The sequence below is a fragment of the Condylura cristata genome, unplaced genomic scaffold (genome assembly GCF_000260355.1).
Source record: "Condylura cristata isolate star-nosed mole 26May11 unplaced genomic scaffold, ConCri1.0 scaffold00040, whole genome shotgun sequence".
Lineage (NCBI taxonomy): Eukaryota > Metazoa > Chordata > Mammalia > Eulipotyphla > Talpidae > Condylura > Condylura cristata.
In genome coordinates this window covers 8,297,844-8,317,133 of record NW_004567141.1, presented here as the reverse complement: position 1 = coordinate 8,317,133, position 19,290 = coordinate 8,297,844, and the positions used below count along the sequence as shown (strand labels likewise).

At 48.0% G+C, this 19,290-nt stretch overlaps 2 protein-coding genes across 2 annotated transcripts in view; one reads left to right on the top strand and one right to left on the bottom strand.

Moving 5' to 3' along the window:
- Positions 1-30: 30 nt before the first annotated feature.
- Positions 31-11,759, top strand: SQSTM1 (sequestosome 1). Its single transcript, XM_004693674.2, has 8 exons — positions 31-254; positions 2,036-2,131; positions 2,623-2,852; positions 2,950-3,091; positions 3,903-3,983; positions 8,860-9,071; positions 9,275-9,470; positions 10,876-11,759. Exons 1-8 carry the CDS (start codon positions 50-52, stop codon positions 11,031-11,033), a joined length of 1,320 nt encoding a protein of 439 aa, XP_004693731.1. The 5' UTR covers positions 31-49; the 3' UTR covers positions 11,034-11,759.
- Positions 11,133-19,290, bottom strand: part of LOC101626682 (chromosome unknown open reading frame, human C5orf45) — an 11,328-nt gene continuing 3,170 nt past the window's right edge. Inside the window, exons 2-5 of the mRNA XM_012733341.1 lie at positions 15,294-15,366; positions 14,617-14,768; positions 13,984-14,071; positions 11,133-12,429 (exon numbers count right to left, since the gene is read on the bottom strand). Of these exons, the coding sequence (XP_012588795.1) occupies positions 11,983-12,429; positions 13,984-14,071; positions 14,617-14,768; positions 15,294-15,366 (760 nt within the window). The 3' untranslated portion in view covers positions 11,133-11,982. The remainder of the gene's footprint in view (positions 12,430-13,983; positions 14,072-14,616; positions 14,769-15,293; positions 15,367-19,290) is intronic.

Here is a 19,290-nt window from a genome sequence, read left to right as displayed (position 1 = left end):
GCGCCGGCGGCCGCCCCTGCCAGTTGGCTGCGGCTCGCGGACCTCTGCCATGGCGTCGCTCACCGTGAAGGCCTACCTTCTGGGCAAGGAGGACGCGACTCGCGAGATCCGCCGGTTCAGCTTTTGCTTCAGCGCGGAGCCGGAGGCGGAGGCCGAGGCCGCGTCCGGCCCCCCGCGCTGCGAGCGGCTGTTGAGCCGGGTGGCCGCCCTGTTCCCCGCGCTGCGGCCCGGCGGCTTTCTGGCCCACTACCGCGGTGAGTGGCCGGGCTCCCGGGGCAGCGCGGGCCTAGCGGGCCTGCCTTCGCGGGCGGGCGGCCGCCGTGCCGCGCGTCAGGCCTGGTGGCGCCAGAGGAGGTTGGCCTTGGCCGTTGGCTGGTGGGCGCCGGTCTGCGTGGGTCCCCGGGCCGACCCCGAGGTCCAGCCTGGGGCCCAGAGTCAGCTTCGCAGCGGCCTGGCTCTGTCAGGGCTCTCGGGGTCCCCAGGCCTAGGGCGGCAGATGCCACCCTCACTCCCCCCCCCCCCCCACCATGATGTGGCAGATCTCAGCGCTGCAGGCTGGGGCGACCTTGGCTCGCAGCAGGCACAGGGTGGGCAGGCCGGCACTCAGGTTACACTGAGATCTTGCTGCCGCCGACTCTGGGCCAGCCAGCGCCCGGTGGGGCGGTCGCATAGAGCCAGGAAGAACCTTGACCCAGCGCTCGTGGAGCAGTGCCGAAGGGAGACATGACGAAGGGAGATGAGTGACGCACGCGTGTAAACAAACGTGAGGTGCAGGCCCCACCTTTAGTGGGAGGGGTAGTAGGGGACTGACCTCCCCAGGCCAGGTAACACCCCAGCCTCCTCCAGGCATTACCCTTCATGCATTAACAATCTTCGAGATCTTTCTTTGGAAGCGCTGCACAAGGAGACCTAGGAGCCAGCTGAGCTTCCTGTGACGGGTGGCCTGGTGTGACTGGTGGCCGCTGGGGGTGCGGCTTGGGGTGGTTGTGGCTGGAGGGAAGTGGTCTGCCAAGGCCCGCCCCTGGGCGGTCCCGGACCTCCCTTAGGATTGCTGCCAAATCAGGTTTTGTTTTTGATTCTGTTGTAATATGTTTATAGAGGTATGATACACATACCGTATAATAGACCCATTTAAAATGTATGGTTTTTAGCATATTCACATACTTATGCAGCCATCTTCACAGTCTTAGAACTTTTCAGTATGGTATCAAGAAAATACCCTTTACCTGTCCTCTGGGCCCCCTCCCATTCTTGAGCAACCATGATTTTTCTCTCTGAATTTCTGTATTCTAGATATTTAAAATATGTATTTTGAATTGACTTCTCAGTGTTTACAATGTGTACCATTGTGTCAGTCTGTCATTCCTTTTTGTGTTTGAATAATACTCCATTTTATGGACATACCACATTTTGTTTATTCATTAATTGACAGAAGTTTGGGTTGTTTCCACCTCTTGACACTGTTCTTGCAGCAGGTGTTACATGTGGTGACACACAAACTGGCCCAAACTGCCAATGTATCTGTGGTTTGGCCTTGGTGGTGGTGCTTTAAGACAGTATGAGTTAACATGGAAACTGGAGACAGTGCACAATGGTTAGCTTCATTTGGAAAGAAGTAATTAAATGCGCTCATCCAGGTAACTCTCTGAAACTGTGAGGGGCCCAGGGCCTTTGAAGAGAGGTTGTGCCCTCTAGGAGCAGGTCACAGGTAGGGTATTCTGAAGATCTGCCTGGACCTGGTTGAATTTGGACTAAGGTGGTACCTTTCTGAAGGAGTAATTGGCCCAGCCTGCTGCTCCCCCATGCTACCTCGGCATGCATGCTTTCTACCACCTGTGGTGGCCAGAACTTTTCAGGCATGTTATTGTGGATGGGCCATCTTAGCTCAGCCTCACTCCCCGTGGCTCAAACTAGGGGGTTCTAGAAGATAGCTCTGCCAGTGCCCCTTTAGCACTGGCCTCTGCCCTTTATAACAGCTTAGCTTGTGGCCCTCTGAGAAGCCCTGGATGCTAATGTGCTCTTGTAAACAATCTAGATGAGGATGGAGACTTGGTTGCCTTTTCCAGCGATGAGGAGCTGACAATGGCAATGTCCTACGTGAAGGATGGCATCTTCCGGATTTATATTAAAGGTAAAGAAGGGGGGTGCTCTGGGGTCCTAAGGTACTGATGTTTAACATATTTCTACAAAGAAAAAGTGAGACACCTGTAATCTGTAAGACTGACATAGTCATTACTGTGCTTGGCTTGAAAGAGGAGTCCATATCCACCACAGGGCTTGGGGTTGGAGGGTCTGAGAGCTCACTCTGGTGCCTAGGCTGAGTTTGGGGGTACTGTGGGATCTGTGTTGGTGAGATGCAAGGTCAAAGGTATGTATACAGAGCTTCCTGCTCTGCTGCTTTTCTCTTGCGTGGGCCACGTGTGGCTGGGTGGTAGACACAGAGATTGGGAACCTCCTGGTAAGTTCACTCATCATTTTATTATTTTCACTTGAGCCAACTGATTTCTGCATGGACTCCATATCTGGAAAGCAGGGTCAGTGGCTTGCTCTGATAGTCCTGTAGTAGGGATGAGCAGGAGACTTCAGGGGGCTGGACCTCATTGTTCTCTGCTCTTCCTGCAGAGAAGAAGGAGTGCCGGCGGGACCACCGACCCCCATGTGCTCAGGAAGCACCCCGCAACTTGGTGCACCCCAACGTGATCTGTGATGGTTGCAGTGGGCCAGTGGTGGGGACACGCTACAAGTGTAGGGTCTGCCCTGACTATGACCTGTGTGCTGCGTGTGAAGGGAAAGGCTTGCACAGAGAGCACAGCAAGCTTGCCTTCCCCAGTGCCTTTGCGAACCTCTCCGAGGTGAGTGGGCCCCCACTGAACCTCAGTGGGCTAGGGTAGGTGCTGGGTGGCAGGAGTCCCCTGACCTAGCCCTACCCGGCCCTCTGCTGGACTCCAGGGCTTCTCTCATAACCGTTGGCTTCGGAAGCTGAAACATGGGCACTTCGGGTGGCCTGCCTGGGACACGTGCCCACCGGGGAATTGGAGCCCACGGCCCCCTCGAGCAGGAGATTCCCGTGCCAGCCCCACAGCAGATTCAGGTGAGGTTGATCCGCTGGCTTCACAAAGGTAAGGTGAAAGGGAGACAGCTGGAGGGCTGGGTGTATATCTAGTGAAGTTCATCAGGCCTTCATGTGTCATGATTTCCTGCTATACCTGTACATCACACCATTCATGTCATCCTTACCGAACTGCCAGCTTGGGGCAGGGTGGTGGTATTATCTCCATTTCACAAAAGGGAACATTGAGGTGCCTAGCTCAGCAGTGGTGGACCTAGACCAAATCCTTTTCCTGATTCGCAGTGCTGCCCTTATGAGACAGGCGCACACACAGGCAGGAAGAGCCTTTCAGCACCTGCATTTTTTTTGTGCCATAATCTTTTTGTCTTTTGTGTTAACCATCAGGAAAGTGAAAGCCAAATTTGTACAGACTAAACAGAATCACAAAGTTAAAAGCTTAGAAACTTACAACATTAAAAACTTACATGTAACTTGCAGTCTAGATTTTTGGAATCTGGTTTTTTCTAATTTTATTAATCTTTGATTCACATACCTTTTGATACAAAGGGGTGGAGCTGTTTGTTTTATTTGGAGTAAATAACAGGGATGTGGTCAGCATTTTATGCTATGTGTGCTGAGTCCTCCATGGCATCCTGAGCACCAGGGGTCACAGAGAAAGCGGGGAGAGCTGAGAGGGTAATGGGATAAAGAGTGTGCTCACAGTGGGGTCCGGATTGGGCTGAGTTTAAGTCTCATGAAGGCCCTGTGTGAAGATAGGCCTGTGGCAGGGATCGGTCACTGAGAAATGTTCTTTGGATTAAATATCTCTTGTTTTTGTTTTTTAAAATCAAAGCTTCTGGTCCATCAGAGGATCCCAGTTTGAATTTCCTCAAAAATGTAGGGGAGAGCGTGGCTGCTGCCCTCAGTCCTCTGGGTAAGTGGCTGAAGTGCCTATTCTTTGATATCAGAGTATTTGTGGCTCTGTGTGTAGGATCCTGGAGAGGAATGCTCACTGATATACCTTTGACACTGACAAGGATTTGTCTCCTCAGTTCATCCTTTACTAAGTTCTGTACCACAGGCCACTCAAAAGTTCAATTCCTTGACAGATTCTTAAGGTTTCCAAATGGGTTGAAATAGAATCAACCACTGTTTGCTGGTATGATTAGGTAGGGAGGGGTTATTAGTCTTATTTGAAGGGCTGGCCTCCCAATTTCCGTCTCTTCTTTGGGGAAAGAATGGTTTGCATTTTCCCCTGATGTGTTGTGGGCCTTTGGGTTTATTCAAGGACATGCGTGAATAGTTAATTAAGATGCCATTTCTCTTTTCCTTTCCCTGTCTCTTTTATTCTTTGGTGGGGAGGGGGCGGGGAAGGGGTGGGTGCAGGTATCTTTTCCAGATGTTTCTGAGGAGGATGTTCTGTGTGATGCCTCAAGTTCAGTGCCGGTCTGTGGCTGTGAGCTACAGTGTGTTCCCCCACAGTGGTGTGGCCCCATATAGTTTGAGTCAGGCACTTGATGCAAGCAACTGACTCAAGATTAAGTGAAGCAGTGATCAGAGTGATCATTTCCTGCTGTGGCAGGAAGTACCTACCAGTTTGTTCAAAAATGATAGCCAGTGTCTGAAAGACTGTTGATAGAGAGGGGCTCAAACCCTGTCTACCATCTATCCTGTGCTTTACTGCCTCTGACTTGAGGCCATTTCTGCTTATACTCTTTCTGACTAATATGTACCAGTGATTTTGGTGCTTCACTGCTGCATGAAATAGCTCATACCACATATGGTTTCTGTGCTGGTGGTAAATGCCATCAAGAGAATGAGAACAAAGAATTGCTATTGTTAGTGCTTTCTAAGGAAGTAAGATGGGGGAGCAGTGTTTAGATTAGAGTAGGGAAACAAGCTAACCCTAAGCCATACCTGCCACTCACATCAGACGTAGGGAAGGTTTGAGAGTGAACAGAGTTTTGAAACAGGCATTCTGTCTAATGGGCTATTACTTAGGTGCCACAAGAAGCTGGTCCCATAATGACTGTAAATGAAAAATCATTCCCAATCCTGAACATCAAAATCACCAATACCGGTCTTTTTGGGTATATGTTTTGGTACATGGCAACTTGATTAAAAATTATTCTGAAGACAAAGTCCTTACGAAAAGAAGGAGTCCACCTGAAACATCACAAAACCAGCTCTAGGTCTAGGTGGGGCCTTTGAAACGGTGTGGAATCCTAGGCCCTGCCTTCTGGGTTCTGGTAAGTAGGTCTGGATGGGGCCTGGGAGCTGTTTCCAAATAACCGTAGGGCACACTTGATGACTTAGTACCTGGCTTCCTTTCTTGGGACACATAGGAATAATTTTTATAAGTGCTCAGAGGTCTTGGGGTAAGGATAAAGGCATTTTCAGATCTTTCAAAGTGGATAGATTTTCTATCAGTTAGGGAGGAATCTGGAGTATACCTCAACAGGGAAATTTTCAGTCAACTATGCCACTAAGTATTTCACTTGAAGAGAGCTATTTGAGGAATTGATTCTTTTGATTAAACTCTGTTGTTGAACTTCTCGGTATTTTCCCTCTCATAATAAAGAACTTAATACCTAGTATGACTCTGTTAACTGCCCAGAAAGGCTCTTCCCAAAGCAGGGCCTCAAGGGGAGTCAGTGCCAGCCTCCTAGCGTCTGTGTGGGGTTAGTTTTAAAGTAAAAACAAAGCCTTTTGCTGTGAGAACCACTTGAGCAGGTACACTGTCAAGTCCCAGGACTGTGCCTGGCTTGGTGTCACAGTCAGTGAAATCTAGGATGGAACAGCAGGGCTCTTCACATCATGTCTTCAAACAAAAACCGTTGGGAACAGCAGTGCACAAATTATTACAAGTTTTGCAGGCAGGAGTTCTGATAGTTAAGCTTGTTTCTTTCTTTTAAAGATTGATTTATATTTATGCATACAAGAGTTGGGGTGCAAGCCAGAGTATTCACCAGAGACAGAGTGGGGAGCAGAACAGGCAGATTAAACATACTGCTGAGGGGAGCAGCGGGCAGGACATGAGAGGTCTGCTGTGCCATGTGGGTCAGCTCCCTGGCAGCAGATTAAACTTGTGCTGCAGCGGCTGCCAATGGCTTCATAGTACTGAGACTTAACCCCTTGCACCACCAGTGAGGCCCTAAGCTTGTTTTTTAATCTATGCTCATGCTTCACACTCTGCTAAAGTAACAGTAAAGGTATTAAAAAGAGTATAAAGCAACATAACAAAAGAAAAAAGTAATAGAAGACAAGATAAAATGATGTCTTCAGATTTGGGAAGATAGAAAGGTAATTAACTAACAGTGGAGACCATGGAAACCCCACCAGGGACACTGGTGAGGAAGGAGCAAGACTGACGTGTTGAAGACCCTATTAAAGATCACAGAGACTTCAGGGGCCCACTCAGCAAGATGATGGCCCTTGCGAACCCTTGCAGGAAATATGATTTCTAATTCTTGTCTCACCCAAGTAAGTGTCAACTTTTGGGACAGCAGGGACAAGGGACGGGAGAGGCATTAAGGATGAGTTGTTGTTCTAGCAGCAGCTGGGAGCTGATGCTTAACAGAGGCTGAGAGCTCTGGAGATGCAACCTGTAACTCCTCCAACTGGGCTCCCTCGAGCCCTGGCTGGACTCAGCAGTCATCCTGCACAGAGAAGCTGATGACTCTGGCTTCATGAGAGGACTCCTTATTGGCCTTTTCTGGGGGGAAAAGCATGTGAAAAATCCTCATGAGACACAAGAGTGTTTGAATTAATGAAAAAAGAACAGAATACCTAAAAAGTGATAATAGGAACAGAGTAAGAACATTCTTGGAAACTACCAAGAATAATAATAATGGGAAAAGAACGTCAGAAGATTTTAAGATCCCCTGAAGGAAATACATCAAAATCATAACAAAAGGCAGGAGAAAGAACAAATTTCAGTGTTTAACCCTAGAAGCCCCACATTGGAATGAGTAGGAATTCCAGAAAGAACAGAACACTGAAGAGAGGAAATTAACAAAAAATCAAATAATGTGTTGGAACTGGAAGGATACAAACCCTTAGGATAAAAGGGACCCCGACTGCCTTTTCCCGTGATTTGAAAATACTCTGAAATTATTGTCATCAGGTGTCAAAAATGTGAGAAAGACGGGAGGGTCCTAAAGCTCTCAGTCACCTTACAGGTTTGGGACAACAAAGAGCAGAACACTGGAAGCAGAAGACCGTGGAACAATAAGTGGTTTCAAAAGTCCTACCTTAAAATGATCATTCAGCCTAGAACTCTGTACACAAATTAGGTATGAAGCCAGAATAAAGTTTTCAGGTTTGCAAGGTCTTAATCATCTAAATCACTACATCTGATATTCTGTGTCAGTCCTAGCTTATTGATAGCACTGCTATTTGAACTAGATGCCTAAGTATTAAAAGCTTAAGTTATGCACTTGCATGCTTAGAAGGAAAGCCAACTGTGAAGAGTTTCATTAAAGCTGGGCTCAGCCCTCTCTGACTACAGTCAAGAAATAGGTACTGGAAAGGGGACCCATCACAGAAGGAAGACTATAAGGGCATTACCATGCTGAAATGAAAGGGGGTCCCAGTGAAGGAAGTAGCTGTACTGCTGGCCTGGAGAGCTGCCAGTTTGGCATGAGCTGGAGGCTGGAGCTAAGGGGTAGCTTCTGGAAAACGAACTGAGGAGAAAAATGATGGGCTCAACTCATATAGAAACTCTAGAGAACCTGTTGGAAAATGTGGGGAAATTTAGCAAAGAAACAGGTATCACTAACTACAAAACTCAAAGATTCCTACAAGGAAACAGTCAAGTTCACTAGTTGGCCTTGCAAGAACAATATATAATGGTCATAACATAAACATTGGATATTGTTTGCACCGAAGATTGAGGTTTTGAAATAAGGAAAGGGAAGGCAAGTGATCATCTTGTAGAGTAAGACAGTCAAATAATCAGGAAAGAGTGCTACGACTTAAACATTGTCTCTCTGTGGAGTTGGCCAGGCCGTGTGGGGGTGGGGGCTAGGAATCTTCATGACAGTCTTTTAGAACTGTTTGACTCTTAAGCTGTAGCCATATAGTCTTGTGGTTGTGCCTGCCTCTGCTTTCACCATAAGCACATACCCAGAGTGTGGAGACTAGAGGTGGACACCGGGGCTGTGTTTCCAGCTTTGTGGGCTTCACAGATATTTGCACAGGCCGTTGCCTACCTATAGAGAACCTTAGCTTTAAATCTATTTCCCATTTCACTAGGCCTTGCCACGAGTGTGATGCTTCCTGTGATCTTCAGTGCCATGGCAGGGACATCTTGCTGCATGGACTATTTTATTTGGCTTGCACCCTGCCTGCCGTGCAGCTGCTGCCCTGTGTGGTCAGAAAAAGATCTTTATAGGCTTTTTTACTCCCAAACTACCCTGGGTGTTGGCTAAAGTTAATGATTTATTAAGCATAGGGAAGGGCCAGGTCCAAAGATGGACATGTGGATTGTTTTTCTACCAGAATGATAGGGGGCCAGGATATTGGGAGTTCTGCTTTTGGGACCCTTTTGAAGCTTGAAGATGGCCATCCATTTGTCTTCTGGGAACTGGGGTGGAATCCTGGCTCATCACTTTCCGGCCTTGTGACACTGAGTTCTACAGTAAACTTTACCATCTGTGCCTGCATAGCAAGTGCCACATGCACCATGTCCTGACCCACTAGACATGGAATATGGAGGAGCTTTGTGAGCCCCCAGTCATCTTACTGGTCTGACCTTCAGGTAACCTCTGAAGGACTTAGAGGTTTTTGTTATCTCCTTTGGTCTCTAGGTATTGAGGTTGATATTGATGTGGAACATGGTGGGAAAAGAAGCCGCTTGACACCTGTCTCCACAAGCAGCTCCAGCACTGAAGAGAAATGCAGCTCACAGCCAAGCAGCTGCTCTTCTGATCCAAACAAATTGGAGGGGGATGTGGAGGGTGCACAGGGTCTGGCAGAGCAAATGAAGAAGATCGCCTTGGAGTCAGGGGTTCAGTCTGAGGCAAGCATTTTCCCAGTAACCCATCCAAAACCCCTCCCCAGGGTACGCCAATTTTGTCACTATGTTTTGCATTCTGTGAACACTGCTTTTAAGCTTTCTAAAGAAACCATTCCCACAGCTCTGTCAGCCCTCCATAGCTGACTCTTCAGGAACTGAGGCTGCGGTCCCATGTCCCTAGCACACTCATGGGGCTTCTATTCCAGGAACAGATGGAGTCTGATAACGGCTCAGGAGGAGATGATGACTGGACTCATTTGTCTTCAAAAGAAGTGGATCCATCTACAGGTGAACTCCAGTCTCTGCAGATGCCTGAATCTGAAGGGCCAAGCTCTCTGGATCCTTCTCAGGAAGGGCCCACAGGACTAAAGGAAGCTGCATTGTATCCACATCTTCCACCAGGCAAGTGATTTCAAGCAGTTTTGTCTGTTGACTTTGTTTCTTCATCTGCTTTTAGACATACAGATGTCATCCAGTCTTTACTATAGGGCCTCCCTACTGACATGAGGGAAAATGAGTTGTTTTGTCCTCTTGCGTCTATACTGAGGAATAATAACCTCAAACAATTTGAATAACTTCTAAAACTTAACATCCATGTATAGACATTATAAGGCAGATGTGACCTTGAAGGTGACACTGTGGCATGTCCGTGTATAACTCAAGGTAGACGTGTCCATTTCACTTTGCCCATGGGGTGCTGACCTCAGCATGAGTTGTGGCCAATGTCCCTGAAGGGACCCAGACAGAAAAGTACTGTGTCAAGTAGGTGGGGTGGAGGCTGAGGCAGCCGAGAGCACACTGAATGGCTTCACTCTTATCTGCCCGAGTTCATTACTGTCATGGGAGTGTTCAAGGCAACAGGTATATGAAGACCACACAGGGGCCAAATTTGGCTTCCGGGCTGCCAGTAGCTCTTCTGAGAGCAGGGGATGGCAAACTGTAACCTACAGGTTGGGAATAATATTTTCACTTTTATATAATGACTGGGAAAAAGTCAACATGTGAACATTAAATAAAATACAAGTTTCAGTCAGGTTTTATTGGCACACAGCCATGCTTATTTGTTTACTTATTGTCTGGCTTTTATGTTGTAGTGGTAGTGCTGAGTAGTTATGACAGAGATCGGACAGCCTGCAGAGTAGCCAAGCAGCTGTTTGAAAGGCTAATGAAAAGGAATGGTGAGGGAAAGTTTGGCAAGAAATAAAGTGTGAGACAAGAATAGCAAAAACAAGAAAAGTTTATCGTGCTCTCGGACAGCACCTCCGGACTAAGCTAGAAGGTGTTGCGTTGGTTGAGGGTTTTGGGGTTTCTTAAGTAGGGTTAGGATGGCTGGGGCCTAATGTGGCAGAGAGGTCGGGGTGGTCGCCTTATTTGGGGTTGTTTGCCTTGTTTGCCCCACGGTCTTTGGTGCCAGGTGGCCGTATCCGGAGTTATTTTTTCTCTTTGTATAGCTAAATTTCCCGGAACTAGAGGCTGTGGGGTTTCCTGGAACACCCTGGGGTGGGGGGGCTTAACCTAACACTGTTCTTCTGACTCCAACAAACTGGAGGGGGATACTACATGTTCTCTGGCAGAAGGCAGATGGCTGGCCCTCTTTGAGCTTTGGGTAGTTCCTCTTTGCAAAACATTTTACCAAAAAAGTTTGCCAGCCTTTGCTTAGCAAGCGTTAGGAGACCCTGTGGTTTGTAGGGCCAGCTATGGGCCAGGATTACAGGTGCTGAGTACTCACTGGCTGCACAGGGTAGTGCTGTTTTGGGGAGGCACATGGGGCCCAGTGACTCATGATACTTATTGTTCTCTCTGGCAGAAGCTGACCCCCGGCTGATTGAGTCCCTCTCCCAGATGCTGTCCATGGGCTTCTCTGATGAAGGCGGGTGGCTCACCAGGCTCCTACAGACCAAGAATTATGACATCGGGGCTGCCCTGGACACCATCCAGTATTCAAAGCACTCACTGTCATTGTGACAGTTTTGTCTACCAGTTCTGTGTCCTCTGTCACATAGTCGTGTTGTGCTAGTGTAGAACCCCAGGGCCTCTGCAAAGGCCACTTTATCTGCATTCTTCTTCCAGAATCTGGGGGGTGGGGATGCATGAAGCCATTTAGGGCTAGAGTAAGTGACATGAGGGAGCTCCCAATACATTGTGTGTGTGTGTGTGTGTGTAAGAGGAACAGAGACAGAGGTGGTGTTGTGATGTCTAAGAAACATGGTCAGTTTTCCTTGGGTGCTTTGGCTCCACACAGCTGGGCCCCTGAAGCCCCAAGGTTCCCCAAGGCAGAGAGACTGTGCTAGGAGAGGCTAACACCACACCACATCATATTCTTGCTCTTCCTGACAGATTACACCAGCACTGCACACTGTATCTTGCCTAATGGCCTTCTGCTTTTTAAAAAAGTAACTAATAGTAGACTGACAAGTAGTTTGATTTCTGCTCCAGGTTTAGGCAGAGCACCAGCAGTATTCTGTTGGGCAGGATGAGACGGTCCTGCACAGTGCTGGAGGTGAGAAAGCCCAGGCTTCATCTATGGGTTGAAGGGCCGAGAAGGGGAGCTGATGTTGGCGCTCGCTCACTGCTGCCTGTTACCACTGCAGTTCTCTTCCAGGTGTCTGTTTTGAAATTAAGAAAATCCCTTTGTAGCCATTCTGTTACTATATTTGTAAATGATCTAATTAAATGGTATAAGCACTTTAATCAAAGGTGTTGTAACTCGCGATTATGTGGTAGTCCTGTTTATTGTCAGTTTTTGGTAGTTACCATCAATTGTCCTCCAGTCCTACTTAAAGCAACTTGGGGAAGGGTGTTTCCAGGGACTTGGGTGTGTAATGGACAAGTGCTTACATTAAAAATGTCTTTATTAAGAGAGACTGACTTTATAACAAATATGTCCAAATTAATATACTACTCTAGTCTCTGTTCACAGATTGTCATCAAAGTCCTCACCAGTTTTAAAGAGGTCACACAATCGTGTAAGGGGGAGCTCCTGTAGCCTTTTGGTCACGGGTCCACCCTTTGCCCAATGGCCTCTGTCCTGTGACTGCTCTGGGGTTTTCCCACCGGCCCTCTTAGACCTAGATATAGGGGTATATGTGGTTTGCAGGAGCTGGAATGTACTGGGAGAGCCTCTGAGGGCCCCTTCACTGAGATTATAGGGTCTGGAGGCCCCTTGCTCAGCTAGTCTGAGTGCTCTCTGCTGGGGTGCTGGGGGCTCGGTGTGCACACGTGAAATGTTTTCAGGTGACAGGAGAAATTGTCTCCACTTAGATGTCGTCTTGATCTGCTGGGCAGGACATGGTGGTTGTCCCGTGGTGTCCCAGGCTTCATAACTGCTTCCTTTTTGGACCTCTGCCAGGATAGTGTGGCCCTGCAATGAAAATGAGAGTTAGCGAGAGTTAGAGATTCATGTCCTCTGTTTTGAATAAGTGTCTTTGGCCCAGCAAGACCCAGGGGTGGAAGGAAGGGTCTATGCATTGCTCTAAAGCTTTCTTCACTTCTGCCTCAGGTTCTAACACTGCTCTAAGTTCAGCTTAGCAGTTCCTAGGGCTGGCAGGCCAGACAGGTGCTTTGATTTTAAAGTTTATAGCAAAGCAAAGCAAGGCAGTGTGCTCTACCTTATCCCAGATACTCCACTAAATTTCATGACCAGGCTTTCCAAAATAGGAAGACAGCCTCACATAATCAGGAACTCTTCATGGGGATCTTAGCATCAGCAGAGGGGGTGTTTTAGAGGAGGTGTGAGCAGGAAGGGCTCTAGAGGCCACTGGGAAGGGATGGAGAGACCCTATGCTGCCTGCTCACTGCATGCTCTCAGGAAGGGTACTCTAGAACCGTGTTGAGGGTTTTGAAACTGCATAGAGGCACCAAGGGGGGCTTGACTTATGTCCACCTCTGAAACTACTGAAAATTGGATTTCTCCACCTACTGTGGAATTTGAAAGGCAAGATGGATGGGACCCTGTATCACCACTACCAGGCTTTGTTACTGACTTGCTGTGACCTGACCGGGCTTTTGCTAACTTTACTTTCTCACGTTCAAAACACAACAGGCCAGTCCCTCCCTAGTGGTGCAGCGGATTAAAGCACAGCACTAGGAAGCTAAAGCCACTTCAGATGAGCTCCATACCCCTGCCCCAGAGGTGATCCACATGGCGCTGCAGACCTCTTCTGACTTGCCCGCTGCTCCCCTCAGCAGTGTTACTTTGTCAGCCGGCCTGTCTGCTCCCCACTTTGTCTCTGGTGAATCCTCTCACTGCCCCTGTACCTCTGGCCTGTACCCCAGTTCTGTATGCATAAATAAATCTTTAAAAACATACACACAATAGGCCTGTGGTGAGCATTAAACTGATATTGGATACAAGTGTTGAGCCCAGGACTGAGATGGTAGAATCAGAGACGCCATTATTCTAACATCTGGGGTGTGACTGACTTCTGCACGGAGGTCTAAGGCTGGGGGAGGTCTGAGGCTCCTCCATTGAGGGAGGCAATATAGAGGAAAACCTGCATTCTGCAGCCTTGAAACATTTGTGGGGTTAGCATGGTTGGAAACATCAAGACCTTATATAACCTGCTCAGTGATGGAGAGTGAGGGTGGAGAGCATTACTCTTGCCACGCATATTAAACAGCCTGACAGATCATGCAGAGGAACAAGATCTATCCTGACTAGAAACCCCTCTGGTCAGCCCTGGCTTCCTCCATGCCATAAAGAGACCCTGTGACCAGGAATTAACATCACTGGGTAAGCACAGCAGGGAAACAGTAGGCCAGAACAAAGAGTTCACAACAGAGGGTACCAGGTGGGAAACTGGTGTTATGGGGGCCTAAGTCTTACACTTTAATTGCTGCCAAAACAACACAAAGAACTGTGTGTGCTCAGTGGTCACTTGGACCAGTAGAGAAACTATATCCTCAAATCACTGACCTTCTGCGGGTCCCAGGTGACTTCAGATTTGCTTGACTTATGGATATTAGGGCTGTGTGGAGGCTGGACTGTGCTCTGGTTCCATTTCCTGGCAAGTGGAAGTAAGTGTTGTCAGAATCCAGTCCCGTCCCATCAAGCCTGAGTTGGTCATACAGTATAATCTCATCATCCTTCAGCTTCCCAGGTGGCTGCTTGGCTTGCACCTCACCACCAATAACAGGGTGCCCAACATCCAAACCAGTCCATTTCCATGCTCCACAGCTTACTGTGAGAAAGTTATATTTTGAATAGGAACTCCCTACCTATGCAATACAGCACCTGCCCTGTAAAGGATAACCTATATCTAGATAAGGCCCTCTCAAAAAACTCAATGAAATGCAGAGGACGTCTGGAGAAGAACCCTAGTATGAATCAGGTCTTTTCTGTTCTAAGTTAAAAGCTTTTGGCCAGGTCAGCTACTCTGGGCGTATGTTACTTTGTCAACCCTGCTATTCAGAAATTCTTCCTTGAGGTCAGTGAGCACTGTTGCCACCCAGTTGGTGGTCCGCAGCCTCCCTTCCATACCAGCAGCAGCTGACATCCTAACGTTAGTGTGGCACAGGTCCAGGTCTGGATTAGTGATTCACTTAGCACCTTTTTCTAGGCAGGTCTTTATTGAAGGGGAGGTCTGGATTCTCTGTCTCGGATGAGGACCGTTTGCTGAAACACACTTCTTCCGGTTCCGGTTCTTTGGTGTCCCTTTCCAGATACTTCAGCCAGCGGTTCTCTGAGGGTTGGGGTTTTTCCTAGAGGATCAGGACACAGTGTTCCAAGTACTTAGAGCAGCTTGGATGTACCTAGTGATAGCGGCTACTCAGTGAAACTAAAGCTCATGTGAACTCAATCTTGTGAACTCACTTCACCAGGCACCTGGGACAGAACCACTGGATGTGCACCTGGCTCCCAAGAAGCTCAGTCTTCAGAAAGGGAACATGGAAACCCAGGTGCTTTACCTCACCACTGTTTCTATAGCAGGCGTGTACAGAAAGGGAGAGGCACAAGAAGGGAAGTTCAAGCTCAGTTTAGAGGAGTTCTCCAAGCAGCCAGAAGAAAAAGCTCTTTTCACATTGTATTATACTTACTTTGCACTGTTGTCATCTTCAATAGTGCAAAAGGTCAGGTTATTTATTTTGTGCTTACTGTAGCTTTAAACCAAGTGCCTGTCATTTGGAGGCATCAGTAAATATTTGCTGAACAAAATAATGAGTAAATTGTGGAATCCCTTCCATGTCTAAGGAGGGTAGCTAGGCCTCGATGGGTGGCACTGTTACCTGCAGGCTGGCATGCTTAGCCTGAGGAGCTGCATTTTCCTCATCATCAGCTCTTCCAGGTTCTTCTAGAGACCTTAGGGAAAGACAACATACATCTTTGTAAAACAAGCAGGAACATGGGAGTAGCAGGGCCCTGGGTATCAAAGACAGTCCTGGGCGTGTGTGGGTGGGGGCTGAGGGACATGTTTCTCGGAATTTAACTGATTCATTTGGATGTTCAGAAGCCCTGACAGAGGACCCATTTGTTCCTCAGATTTAGGCTGCAAAATCTTCCATCATAGGACCGTGATATAGGGTCAAAGGAGCAGACTGTGAATGTGGAGACCACAGTTTGCACTCTGGCTTTGTCAGTGAGCAGCTGTCATTGTGACAGTGTGACTGGGTACAATACTCTATCCCCCATTTCCTCATCTACCACAGGGGATACTACTGGGAACACTGTGAGATGGGTGCAGGTGTCCTTCTCAGGGCCTGTACTGCCAGCTGAACTCTTGAAGCAGAGTCCCTGTCACAGCAATGGACATGTTCCATCACACAGGGTCACAGGAGAGTCTTCATGGTGTGCTGTATCTCAGCCACTACAAGAGAGCTCAATATAACTTCAGCTTCCCAAGGGCTGCTGGGTGAGGAGCTGAGGCTTCTGAAGCCTTGAGTGAGGCTGGATAGTAGTGAAAATGAACTGGTAGAGAGGGCTACAAAAGGGCAACAAGGGAGGAGGCTAGATAGAAGGACAGAACAGCCACCTTCCTGCCGAGCTCTGAGATTGAACAGCCATTACAAAGTCCCAAAAGGGGGCCCTCCCTGGTGGCACAACAGGTTAAAGCGCAGCACAGCAAAGCTAGCTGCAGTTGCTTTAGCGGGAGTTCAATCCTTGGCCAGGGAGCTGACCCACATTGCGAGGCAGACCTCTCCTGACCTGCCCGCTACTCCCCTCATTAGTGTATTTCACTTGACCTGCCTGTTCTGCTTCCCGCTCTGTCTCAGGTGAATCCTTTCACCACCCCTGCTCCTCTGGCTGTATTCCAGCTCTGTATGCATAAACAAATCTTTAAAAAAAAGTCCCAAAAGGCCAAAAATTAAGGGCCATAGCAGTACAACACCCACACAATAGGGGCCTATGGGCCTAAAAAAGGACAGGTAAGAGGACAGGTCACTGTGGGTTTGCACCCGTTTACACAATGCAAGAGACCTCAGGCTCCAGGAACAATCCCCAGGGGGTTTATTTTACAAACAGGGGAAATGAAGAGCTCAGTGTATCCACAAGTGGCGGCTAAATCACCCAGAGAGCATCAGTGATGGTCGCCACTGGTCTCCAGGAGTGCTGGGCAGCACTGGCCAGTAGTGATGTCACTACTGGTCCCCCCGGAGGCGGAGTCACAGTCACCCTGCGTTAGCAGCAGTTTGTGAGTTAGCTGGGCTATACCGACAACAAGCAGCCCTTTGAGACACCAGCCCGGGCCGTGGTGCTCCTGTCAGGCAGTTTCAGAGCCAGGACAGAGGGCCCGTCTGTGACAGAGTCCTGCAGCTTCTCTTCCCTTCTTAGAGGGCGGCTGCTGGATGCTTTTGCTCTTTCTTGGAGGCAGGAATGGAGTCCTGCCCTTCTTCCTTGGGGGCTGGCATGGTCTTTCTTTAGGTACCCCCCCCACCTTTATATACTCTCTCAGGGTGCTCTACCCACAAGTCTGATTGGACTGTTTAGCACCAATCAGCTCAAGCTCGCACCTAATTGGTCCATTACAAAAAAAAAAAAAAAAAGGCAGTTACTGAGCTCTGCAGAGCAACTTTCACAACTGACTTGTGGTGGAGCAGCAGGTTGAATGATCACCACTGTTCCTGCCTGCTGCCACTGCTGAGGCGCTGGGCTTCGGTAACAAAAACACTGACGAATGGAGGTTAGAGCCAAAGTCCTGCTAGACAGGGTTGTGACATCAGGTGATCATATCAGAATTCTCTCGAGTGAACTACAAGAATTTTAAATTCTACCAAATGTGGTTCCCTCTATTTAGTTTCTTCACCTGCCAAATAACCCTCATAGTGCAGCAGGACCCCCTAATTATTAAGCCCAGCCCCACCGAAGGACATTGGGTTGCAGTTTGCCTCCAGCCCCACTGAGGCTGGCTCCAGCGGACCTTCAGCCCAGAAGTCTGCCCTACTTCAAGGCAGTTCCCATCTGGGCAGGGGCTGGGATTTTTGGAAATGGGTTCGACTAATTTGACTGGATTTTAACCAGAACCAATCCAACAATGGGGACTGGTGGGACTGGAGTGTGTACCCACTCATTTCCTAGTGCTTCCAACTGGTGTAGTTTCCTCCCCCTTGGCAGGTAAGCACATATAGGGTCATAAAACTCCCAATTTGATTGGCGGTCCCATGGTTGCAAATCAACTAAAAGGACCAATCAGGCATGCAAAAGGGCACAACATGGAGAGTATTTAAGCCAGTTTCCAATCAGCCTGAGATGTGGGCCTGTGTGAGGAGCTTGAAAGAGGGCTTGAAGAGGCATTTGGACAGGTAGGCAGATTGGGCTGGATGACCTTCATTGAGCTGTAATGTCAGACCCTGTCATCTGGTACCATACATTTGCAGACTTAGCTCCTACTCTGCCTGCAAACTGCCTGCTGAATGCTACCATCAGCCCCATGCTAGGTGTCTCTGAAAGAGCTGGCTGTTGTTGACTTAATGTCCAGCATCTGAGGACTATAACATTGGTGTCCACTGTGGCCCATTTGCTGTTGCTGACTGCTGTGGTGCCACCTCTGCAGAGATCTTTGCAGAGAACTTCAAGATCTTTCCAACCTTCGACCTTGAGGACATTCAAACCACTGCTATTGCTTCTGACCTTGACTGTTTCCTCTTTCTCAGCTGCTCTCTCGTAAATAAACCCTGTTGTTGAGCCCTGAGCTGGAGTCCTTGCCTCCAACTGCAGTAGTAAACGCACAGGTGAGAACCCACCAACTGTGACACTCTGTCTCCTCCAGGCTTGGCTACAGTAGGGTGACTATGAAGGCGAGAGTTCATATGCACCGGAAACACCTACTCTGCCTCATGGTGGATGCATCGCCCTTCTATCGGGCAGTTTCATGCCAGCTGTTCGGCCATAACTCCACCTACCTTTCCATAATTCAGGAACTCAACCCCACCAGCTAAAAGATATCTTTCAGGAATTTGAAAATACTAGAGTCTTCTCACTTCTGATGTTATCAGTGAAAAGCTGAGTGTCCATTGTTCTTTTATAGGATCCCTCTTCTTTCTACCTACTTTTCTGTGTTTTCCATTCTGTGCTTTGTAGCTTAAATTGTTATGGATTTTTTTTCACTGCTAAAAACACTGAGCTGTGAATAATACAATAAAATGTACCCTTTAAGTCTACAGTTAGATGAGTTTTGATAACTTACATCTTTGCAACTACCACCCTGAACAAGATACAGAAAAATTTGAAATAACTGACAAGAGATACAGAAACTTTCATCACCTCCAAAAGTTCCTTTATATGTCTTTACAGTTAATGCCTTCCTTTCCAGAAAACTACCAGTCTCTATGTATATGGTATTTTGGGTCTGGCCTCTTTGTTTTCTTTTAAAAAAAGATTTATTTATTTATGTATACAAGAATTGGGGTGTAAGCCAGAGGTGGGGGGAAGTGAGAGGACTCACCAGAGACAGAATTGGGAGCAGAACAGGCAGATCCACTGAATACACTACTGAGAGTAGCAGCAGGCGTGACAGCAGAGGTCTGGTACACCATGTGGGCTAGCTCTGGCCAGCCGGGGGACTGAACTGGTGCTGCAGTGGCTGGTGACAGCTTGATAGCACTGTCTTTACCTCTGTGCCACTAGGGAGGCTCCATTGACTTAGTAATATTTTCTAGATTTTCTAATTTTTGTTATATGAATGTACAAAAATCTGTTTATCCATTCACCTTAAGATTTATCTTTATATCTATCCTTTCAGCAATATAACACTGCCTGGGTTGCTGTAGTATTATAACTTTTTTTTTT

What these genes read in the sequence shown, in the direction of transcription:
- SQSTM1 (XM_004693674.2), top strand. Translation starts at nt 50, where the DNA reads ATGGCGTCGCTCACCGTGAAGGCCTACCTTCTGGGCAAGGAGGACGCG. An exon ending in AGTCAGGGGTTCAGTCTGAG is followed by an intron (nt 9,072 to 9,274) that starts GCAAGCATTTTC and finishes CTTCTATTCCAG; the next exon opens with GAACAGATGGAGTCTGATAA. An exon ending in GTATCCACATCTTCCACCAG is followed by an intron (nt 9,471 to 10,875) that starts GCAAGTGATTTC and finishes TCTCTCTGGCAG; the next exon opens with AAGCTGACCCCCGGCTGATT.